The 10997-nt window shown below is 37.1% G+C and overlaps 1 protein-coding gene across 1 annotated transcript in view; it reads left to right on the top strand.

Moving 5' to 3' along the window:
- The window catches only part of GLS (glutaminase), an 87701-nt gene that overhangs the window by 21332 nt on the left and 55372 nt on the right, over positions 1-10997 (top strand). Inside the window, exons 3-4 of the mRNA XM_009334212.1 lie at positions 6914-7010; positions 7499-7620. Of these exons, the coding sequence (XP_009332487.1) occupies positions 6914-7010; positions 7499-7620 (219 nt within the window). The remainder of the gene's footprint in view (positions 1-6913; positions 7011-7498; positions 7621-10997) is intronic.

The following is a 10997-nucleotide window of genomic DNA, read 5'->3' as shown; positions in this document are numbered from 1 at the left end:
GGCTTGGGGTCGCTCCCGCGTAAGGCTGTGCGTGTGTGAGGGGTGTGCCTGTGTTTTGGCTCAGAGGAGACTGCGTGCATTAGTGTGTTTTTTCTAGCGCTGCTACCTGCATACAATACTTTCCGAGAGAAGTGAAAGCTGTGTCATCTTACATTAATTATTAAAGGCGACGTACGTGGTGTATGGTTCTGCCTTGGAAGTTCTGTAGCACTCTCTCTTCCACGTCTACGTGTAGTGCGGTTAGGGATAGATGTTACCACCGGTTAGTGGTGCGTACAGATGTTCATAGGTGCTGCAGAACCTGTCCCTGTGCCAAGAGGTCCTGATTTGTCCCTAAGTGACAAAGGTACATGCAGGTAATAGAATGATAAGACTGTATATGTTTATGAAGTTAATATTCTTTCACTTAGAACCTGAAATATTCTTGAAAGAATTGGTCAGAAACAGGTGTATCAGCTCCAGTTTGTGTCCAGTAGTGGATACCGGGGATAGAGTATAATGATGCGGTAAATGGATTGATGGTTCTCCTTAGCACTCTGCTCTGTTAGTCCTCAGCATTATGTGGGTCTTGAGAAAGTCTTGTTCATTTCCTCGCCCCCATCTGACAGTTGGCCATTGCTTGATTGAACCTAGGTACGCTTAGTATCTCTGATAGCCTTTTACGAGAAGTTTGACAGCTTAACTGCAAGCCCATGAAGACCCATCTCCTTTGTGTGTGTTTGGAACATGCCCCTTGGCTTTCCTGTAGGCAGCCCATATGTCATCTTTGTGCCGCTTATGGGGCGGCATAACTAAAATCTAAAACCAAGCTGCTTTCCCAGGCTTTGCTGTGCTTATTACCTAGATGAAAAAAGCAAAAGTCAGAGGAAATAAGGCCAAGAAAGGACTACCTTGTTTTAACACTGAGCAAAGTCTTTGTTAGCCTAATGCTAAGAAGAAGTCTGGAAAAGATTCCACAAGGCCAGTCGGGAAGGCTTCAGCCCTTAGCTAGTTAAGAGTTCTGCTTCTGAGTTGCAGTTTTTGGTTTGGTGGTTGTTTTTGGTGTTTTTTTAGCATGAACTTGTACTCCTTCAACATGGCAGGTGGGGAAGGAAGCTATCTTCTTGTTCTTCTCCCCTTTCTCCCACCAAATGTCTTGGCTGCTCAGCTTGGTTCAAGCCTTTTGTTTCAATGGGATATAGTCTTCTTTAAAGGCATCACTTATAATTTCTGCTGTCAAACACCTTAAAAACGCATGCGTGTCAGGTTATGTAACCGTATACAATATAATACACAATCATATTTGTATTGTTATTATATTTATACTATTGTTCAACATATATGAAGTCTCCTCTTTGAATTAGCTCTGTACATAATGTTTTGGAACAAAATATTACTCAGCTGTGGCTCAAGCAGGTGTGGTTTATAAAGGTTGTACTTCCATTTTCAATGAGAAATACAGACAGTACCATTAAAAACTTAGGAAAAACCAGTATGCCAACTGTGAGGGGTTTTTGAGGATGTTGAAAAGGTGATTTATTAAAGAGGTAACATTTTCTTAAACTGAGCTTTTATAACAGCTTCCTACAGCTAGCATCAGTTAGGGAAATCCTGTCATTTCTAATATGTCTGGTAAAGCTCTGTCATCACAAACCAGTTACACACTTTTAATAATTTTTGACTTTTGAGAAAAGGATGTATTTGAAAGTCAGATGCTTGTTCTTTGAGCCTTACTGCAAAATGGACAAGGAACAATTATATAAAACATACAGCATATAGTTATGAACAAGGAAAAAGCTGGAAACAGTTTCTTTTCACTTCAGGTTGTGCAGGACTTCCTGGTGGCACATTAGCCAGGCTGCTGAATACTTTCATTCTTATTTTTCTTAATGCAGAATTATGAAAATCTTCCTTAAGCATTTGTAAATGGTACATTACATGTGGAAATCATTGCTATATTTAGACAGAGTGCAGGATTCAGAAGAAAAGTGAAGTTCTTCAAAAGACAGGTTTCTGGACTAAATTGACAGCTGAGCTAAGTCAGTGCAGTCTGTGTGTTCTGCCGATTCCAGCGCTTTGCCATCCAGCAGTATATAACATTTGAGTTGTGTTTGCCAGGTGGTTTGTGGACCCAACTGGGAAGACGATAGTCGTTTTTACGCTTTCTTTTTTTGCTTGGTTTGGGGGATTATTTTTTTTCTATTTGGTTGTAAGGTCATGGCCCTAAGATACTGGAATAACCTCCAATGTCAAAAGACAGCACAAAGATTTTCTTGCTTGTTTGCTTGCCTAACAGTCCTTGTGTACAGAGAGTAGGAGTTGCAAGTGAAAACCTAAAATGTTTTGTGCAAAGACTGTACAGAGATTTAGAACAGTTCGTCACAGAGGGAATAAATTATGAGGTCTGTGGCTGATGAAATAACTAGTATCCCATTGCATAACTAGATCCCCTTGTGCATTTTTTCCTAAACGTCTTCCACCACCTCCTTATCCCTGCTATCCAGCCTTCACTCTGTGTATCCACCTGAAACTTAATATGTTTTGGAAAGGAAAAAATACTTGAGCTTAAACTGAGAGTGGTCATAGACCAGTAATTTTGATTAATGAAGGCTGTTGATTAAAATGCAATCATATCTATGTTCATACCTAAATAATTAAAACACAATAACGTAGTACAGTCCGAAGCTATAAACTTGTATAATATTTAACAGTGTTTACTTCTACTTTCAATATAACTGTGCATTGTTCACAGTTAAATTGAACTGTGAATTCAAGTAAAATTTCAGTATAAGCGCGCATCGTTCTTCTTACATCTTATGCTGGGCAGTAGTAGGATCAAACAGTTTATCTTAGTATAAGCTATTTGTAAATTACAAAGGCCTTGATTAAGGTGAGAGGGAGGAGCAAAATGTGAGCAACTCTGACTTTTAAAGTATAGCTAAATTGCAATAGTGATGGGTACTAGTATATGGAATATAGCAAAATGGTTAATGCAAGTGTTTGGGTTTTTTTCTTAAAATGACAAGGGAGCGGTAGCGCTCCTTTTTAAGGACAGGGATGAATTCTGGAGATACCTTTTAAAATTCATTTTTCTTTTGCACCCAGGCGGGATTCCAGAGGAATAACTGTATAGTAACCAGGCAGTGGTTCATCTCACTGTTACTCGCGTCAGAGTGTGCATCTAATACTTGCAGATGCAAGAAACTGTTAGAAGTGCGTTTTCATTAGACGTTTCATAACTTCCTTAGAGGCTAAGATTTTGAAGCAACAGTTCTTGTTTTTACTATAAATACTTTGACATCTACTAAAACATGTCCGTCTTTGGTCTAAGTTTATAAGTATGTAGTTTTGTCTGAATCTTGGTAAGTTCTCAGGTAAATGGTTACCCACCACTGTTAATGGGATCGGTGTCTAACTATGCAAGTGGACAGAAAGTAGTTTAGTGACTTGACAGGTGTTTATATCTTTTAGTTGGAGGTCAGTTATCTGTAGTATTGTGACAACTTCTTCAGGATGCCTATTTTAGATAGAGAGGCTACCAACTGCGGGTTGCAGCCCTTGCAGTTTTCAGTTGTGTGACCTCATATATTTGACTGATGTCTTACGGCTAATGATGAGCCTGATACTATTATTAGCAGTGTCATATCTTTGTTCTATAAATCCTGTTCTGCATTTTGCCAGTTACATCTTGAAGTACAAAGTAGGAATGTTTCACTGGATTTGAAATTTAATCTCTTTTTATATTGTAGAAATTATAATTCAGCTTTAGTTAAAATGAAATCCTCTGTGGAATCTGGTATAAGCATCGTACTGATGCAAAAGGAAGAGCTGAAGGAAGGAAGGATATGGACTGCAAAGTCCTTGTGCTTGGAATTCCTGCATTCTGTTTTTCTTTAAATATAAAGAGCAGTGTGGAGCATCTGCCAGTATTCTAGTCCACAGGTTAGAGTACCACTGAAGAAGACTAATCGTGTAATAGTCTGGTGCTTAATTTATTTTTTCCCAAAAAAGGGAAATAAGTATCAAAAGTCATTATTCACGAAATGGAATAAACTGGAATTTCCACTTTAATTTGACTGGAAATTGCAAGTTCCCTGACTTGAAAAACAGCTCTTTACAACATGTGCTGAACAGCACTATCTTGCTAAGTGTGCTCACGGTGCCAAAACATAGCTTTTATGTTAAGCAAACATTAGTTACTGACATCACTGACCTGATAAACTGCAGAGCAAGCCTTTCCACCTCTATTTAGCTGATAAACTTTATCAAAAGATGGACTATTTGACAACGAGCAATTTTCTGTAAATATATTGAATGCCATCCTCTTTGCTTTGGCAGGCAATGCAGATCCATTGTTAAACTAGGCTGACTGACCTAATATTGAACAGCAGCAGATGTGAATGATATGGAAACTATGTCAAGAGAGAATTTATGCTGCGAAAGGTGTACATCTCTTTAATAGATGAAAATCTTAGAGAGGCAGATAAAAATCTTGGTCAAATGTCTGAAGTTTTTTTCTGCACCCTTCCAGATAGAAAACCCCCATTTGGAACAGCTGTGAAATTCTGAGTAATAGCTCAGAAACTTGTAATTAAATAGGTTATCAGTTAAAATTTTTCAGTGTGTTTGCTGGCTTGTTTTGTCAAAGTGAAATATGGGAGTTTCCTCTGTCAGACCTTCAGCAATCCAGTAATGAGTCTTGTAGCAGAGACATTCCTTAAAACATGAAATCTCGATGCTTTGGGGAGCTTAGTTAAATGCTCTGTGTAAATGAGGGAAATGTAGGGGTGTAGACTATGTAACTCAGCATAGCTTTAAAAAACGAACTACGTAGCTGCAGAGTTAGGATGCAGGTATAGGATGAAGCTTTAATTGATACGTTAGTAGTTTGGTTCTGTTGGCTTGGCTGGACATAACTGTTCTCAAAAGATTGAAAGAGCAACGTGCTGTGTGGAAGACTTGAATTTTCTTTAGGAAAAAGGGTGTTCAGTAATTTGCTTGAGGTAGTTGCAAGCGTTTGTCTTGGTTGAATTGCCAGCCTGTCTGTGCATTAGTCAGCCAGCATCATTTAAAAAAAAAAAAAAAAAAATCCAGACTGGAAGACAAGGAAAGTTCTGTTGGCTTACAAAGCTGTCTTCTGTTCTTAGTATGCAAGTGCAGTGTTTTAAATAAATCGGAAAATGAGAAGTGAGATTTTTATTACTGGTTTTCACTGCTAGTTATGAGGAAAGGAGGGAGGCGAGTGCAATTTAAAGGTTGTCTTAAATTTAAAAGGGCATTTGGATATAGTCAGATTTTTATTAAAAATAATCATAAATCTGACCTGCTGTTGAGCTAGAGTAAACTAGTATTGGGAGAGGAGGGAGCATTAACGTCAGTCTGTAAGATTGCATTGGCCTATCTAGGTTCTGTGCTTAGTTGTAGTATTTTATTTTTGTAGTTATAACCCCGAGTACTGATATTCAAAGAATTACTAGTCTTGTGAAAACTTTCATGACTAGAATTTAGGCCTGCTTTTTGTACACATGTGCATACACGTATAGAAATGGATGAATTGCCACTGAACATTCTAGTTTCAGGCAATAACTTTTATACATTACAGTAAGTAATGAAGTATTGCCATTATTATTAGATTATGAGATTGAGCCTTAAAATTGATGGCTAAAATAATGTAAGACTGCATACTCTGCATTTTAGTTAGTTTATGTCTATGTTTACTAGAGAACTGTTTAGTTTTTATTTATTTTTGCTTGTCAAACATCACAACGTTGGCTTTCTCCAAACTGACTTGGTCTAGAAACAAACCTAAGCACTTCAGGAGTCTAAAAGAATTGATCCAAAGCCCTTTGCTATCACTGCCTCTAGCAGTTTGGAAGTGTACATTCCAGCGGTATGCTACGATGCTGTACTTAGAGGGGAAGCATAAAGAACTGAGTACAGGCTTGGGCTCCTGCCTGCTGCAGGGTACTTCGGAATATCAAGGAAAAGCGAAACTCTGAGGTTAAACCTTTAGAGAACTTCCAAAGGCTTTGAGGGAAAGCTGACAGTATTACAGCTTTCTCTCTTGGAAGGACTCTTGATGCTTAATCTGGTAGGTTTCCTTCACATTTCACTTAAAATGGAGATGTAAGTTACAAAAAAACCGCAGGCATACAGGAAGCATATCAGAGTAAAATAGTTAACACATGGAATACTCGGAGAGCCAGTGTATTTACATTGATAAAACATAGTGACTGTTAAAGATGTATCTACACTGCATGTTAACTTTGCTAAGCATGCACGATGGGAGTTAACTGCTTCTGGTGCCTGAGCTGGTTCGGGTTACTGTATTATGCTGGGAATGGCTTTGCTTGCTTTCACTGTAACTGATGTGGCTTACATAAGCTTCTAGGAGGACAAGGGCTTTAGGACTCCTTCTAGGAGTTCCTAAAACAGGACTATTTTGAAGAAAATAATGCACATTCATCATCTCTACTTTCTCTCGCCTGTGGAACCATTGGGTCAGTCTGCTCTTTCAGCTTTATTATGAGGCATGTAGGTCTTTGAGTCTTATAAATACTTCATCCTCTGTGCAAGTAACATGTCTATCCTCTGTAACGTCAAGAAGAGGGAAACGTGATGAATCTGCTCCAAAAAATTTCTAAATATAATCTTAGCAATAAAGGTATGTCAGTAGAAACATGACTATGTTGCGGTTAAAAATGTTTGCTCCGTAAAGTATATGTATGCTACTTTTAATATTACCATTTTTTTCCTACTTAAAAGCTGAAGTAAGCTTTGTCTTCACTGATAAAAGCGTTCTTTGAAATTAATGATAGCAGTTATATGGGTAGTGGAAATGTGTTTCCTTGTGAGCAATGCAAAAATGTGTATAAATAAAAATATGCACTAAACTAATCTATGCATGTGTTTTCTTTTTTTTTCTTTTTTTCAGTAAAATGAAGCAAGGGCTCCTTCCTAGCTTAGAAGATCTACTTTTCTATACTATTGCAGAAGGACAAGAAAAAATACCAGTTCATAAATTCATAACTGTAAGTTTACTGTTCCAGAGTGCTGTACGAAAGCTAACTACTACAAGGTTTTTTTTAACACTCTAAATGCAAGAATACAAACCAAAGAATTTCTGTTATACATGGTTAGCTGCAGCAAGGACTGTAACTATATTTCCCCCCCAACACTGTTTCTGTAATTAAGTAAGAGAATGAGTGTGCTAGTATTGTTACTCACTTCTCTGCTGTGCAAAAGAGTATGCTTGAAAGCATCTGTGTCTATGGCAGGGCTGGGTAGTATTTGCACGTGTGTAAAATGTAGTTGGACCACTGTGGATTTCAAATGACATTAATCCTTTGACATTAGACACAGCTGAACTGGCAAAAGGATCAGTAAGGTGTCAGAATGTCTCTGTGTTGATAATGCAGTGGCAGATTTCTCTTATCTTGATAAATAAGACTGAGCAGTAGAGAACTTGATTGTAATAGCGTATTTTTTCATTTTAGTAATTATTGTTTTATTGTAATAGGCACTCAAATCTACAGGATTACGTACATCTGATCCCCGATTGAAAGAGTGCATGGATATGTTAAGACTGACCCTTCAAACAACTTCAGATGGTGTTATGCTGGACAAAGACCTTTTTAAAAAGTAAACTTTCTGTCAATAATGTGACTATGATCCTGAATGAGTGTTGTGTGTGTTACTGACTGCTGTCTTAGGGGGGACATAAGGTATATAAATCTATGTGTAATTAGAAAGGGAGTCAAACACACAGTCCTACTGATGCTATTTTCATATGAGTTTGTTCTCTGGTTTCGTGCAGCAGACAGATTGTGTGATGATCTCCACGAGAGAGTAAACAAGAGTTTAATGTATCGGTGTTGTCTGCATGTGTATCTGACCCCATACTGCAACTCTCGGTCAGATGCCAAATAAATTAATTGATGCAGCATGAAGTATTCAGTATGAGTACATAAAACTTCTCTCTCACTGTATCATCAGTTTTTAATGTGAAGTTCAGGATGCTGCTTCTGTGTAGTGGGATGTTCAGAGTATGTATGTAGTTCATTCTAAAAGTGAGTATACAAAAAATAGTGAAGGTAAATTGCAAGATATGTAGAGATGAGAGCAGTTAGGACTGTAGACACTCCTTTGGTCTGTTTTGGAAAAGATTTACGTGCCATATTTTAGTGATACTTCTTTTTTTTTTTAAGAAAAGTCTGTGGTCAGTTAGCTGAACAATATAAGCACTGTTCAGGTTGTCTTCAGTTCATTCCAAGCACACTCCTTTGCTCCCCTACTTACAGTTTTGTGTGCCAAAAGATTGGAAGTTTAGAGGCTCAGAGAGTTAAATGACATAATATCTAAAACTTGCTTCTTTCATGAAAACTATACTTTTGTCAAAATTGGTACATTTTTGTTGTTCTGTAGCATTTTTTTAATTTGTGAACTAAGGCTGTTTAGTGCTAATTCCTCTCAGTTACAGTTTAAAATATATATGTGTATAAAAAAAGTTGTGTTTACATATATAATTGTGTATATGTATTATATACCTATAAATACATAAACCACATAGTATACAGTATATGTTTATACTATATTATATATTTACATAGTTTATGTAAATATAAAGTACGTATGTTGTATATATTTTTTAATATATATAAACATTTTTGGAAGTACATTGAGGAAAAAAAGAATATCTGTGTGTGTGACAAAATAACAAATCAGTCAACTCTGTAATCAAATGTGGGATACTTCTTAAAGGTGCAACATGGACTAACTTTATTCCTGATATTTAAGTTCAAGACCAGGTCTTCACTGGTTATTTGTCAGCACAGTAAAAACTCAATATTGTTACAGAGTCAGAAACCTTCCTGGGTGCATGGTTGGATTGGAAAGGAAATGCTTTTGCTATTATGCATTACATTTTTACTAGAAGGCTTGTTTGTAATAGTAAACTATGAATTATGTTTTAGGCAAGGACTCTATATTAAAAAAAGACAAGGGATTGCTAATTAGAGGGCTGGAGATTAGCCTATGTTCTATGTTTTATCTCTAGGCTTTGATCCTCAGTGTTAGGGGAGTGGTTGTTACTATGATAATTTGTGGAAAGCTTACATGGTTGCTTGCTTCTTGTGTAGGAAGAGTGTTGAGCATGAAGACTATACAGAGGGTGGAAAGGTGAATCTCTTTTCACGTAGCAGATTTTCCTTTGCAGCAGCAGGTGTTAACCTTTTTTATAAATTAAAACCCCCCAAATTTCAGTTATCCATTCCTCCTAGGCACACTGCATTTGCTGTATGGAGACTCGTACAAGGTTCCTATATTACTTTTTTTGTTCTTCTCTGGGTGTTTAAGGTGTGAAGTATAATAATGTATGTACTCAGCTAGTAGGTACCTCTACTGAGGTACTTACCTCAGGACTTTGAAGCTTCAGTTCCCTAAACGTAAAAGTCAGTGGTGTAATTCTGCTGAATTTGAATCCAAAGCTGCTAGATCAAATAAAGTATCAAGGATAAGTGACGTGGAGTAGTGATAGCATAAGCTTGACTAAATCAATCAAGTCCACTAGAAATTACCTGTAAAATATTTTAGCTCATGCATCTGTACTGTCCATCTTTGTAATGGGAGTTTCAACACCACTTTAGTGGTTCTAAACATTAGACTCCAATTTGACTAAACTTGCCTTATTTTGAGGACTTTTGGCTTTACACTGCTTTCCACTTAAATAAAAACTTGGAAAAAATCTCCGTGTTACGGGCAGAACAAATTGGGTTTTTAATCTTCCATCTCCAGAGTTTCTTGAATTGAAGGCTTCACTGGTGCACATTTCAGAGAGTGCTTGACAAATTTCTTGAATTAGCTGTTCGTGTTGCATCTATATAGCATAACACGTGGTCTTTGTAGCATGAATGATACCTTGCTGAGAACAGCCTGCTTACTGAAAGCAGCGCAGCATGGTAGTTAGCTTGCTGTGTGAATTTTTTTCTTTTGGTTTTTTTTTGGTACACTAGCTATGGTACTACTACTTAAGTAGTAGTAGTACTATCCAACTATTGTTAGATGAAATTTAGGAAACTTAACAAATACAGAAGATGGTACACTCTAATCTTCCTCATGAAGTGTGTACATTTTGACATATCCTATTTTTAGATCTGTTTCTCTGACATTGTAGCTAATTTGTAGAAAAATTTCTGATAATCTTTGTAAGAAATCCTCCTACCACTCTTAGCTTTTCCTTTAACTCACAGGTCATTCCTAACAGAAAAATAGAAGACTTGAAGAAAGCCCTGTTTCTTAACTAACAATATTTTGGTCAATGGTGGGGGTGGGGGAAGGAAAGGCATGAGGCAATCAGAATTGAGTTATTTTGAGAATGGTATACACTCGAATGAGATGATAGCTCCTGAGTAACAGTTATAACTCTGAGGTTTAAACTCGATTCTTTTTCAGAATAACTTACTTGGCTTTGTAGATTTAGCCTTTGTCACAAGTTGCGGTCTGTCCCGCTTTATTGACCTGGAACTGTGGTCTTGCTAGCCAAATCTCCTTTGATCTATGGGTAGGAAGCAGCAATCTGGGTATGTTATGTTCTAAGCATAAACCCGACAATCTGTTGCTGAATCTCAAACAGGATTTATCTATTTGCTTCTGAGTGGCTCTGCTGCTCTCTCAATCTAGGTAGCAAATCCTGAGGAAAACTTTCATTTTAGATATGCTTAACCCAGGTATTAATAAATGCTTTAATCCTATTTGTTTGAGCAATTAGAAAGCTTTTGACAGAAGATGTAGAGGACTTCTGCTCTGTTATAGTATTAATACCTCATTTGTCAAAATAATGTCACTTTTTTTTTTTCTAAAATGTCTAAATATATTGAACACTTCTACAGACCTAGTCTTGCTAGTTGGAAATTGAGTTTCACATTCCTTTCTGTAATGCTTACACTGTAGCTTTTTAAACAGGAAAAAAAGGTGTCCATTCAGCTATATAGATAGCCTAACAGTTCTTCAGAACTGGTGGG

Source organism: Pygoscelis adeliae, unplaced genomic scaffold, assembly GCF_000699105.1.
Source record: "Pygoscelis adeliae isolate BGI_AS28 unplaced genomic scaffold, ASM69910v1 Scaffold251, whole genome shotgun sequence".
NCBI classification, from domain to species: Eukaryota; Metazoa; Chordata; class Aves; order Sphenisciformes; family Spheniscidae; genus Pygoscelis; species Pygoscelis adeliae.
This window is presented reverse-complemented; position numbering and strand designations above follow the sequence as displayed.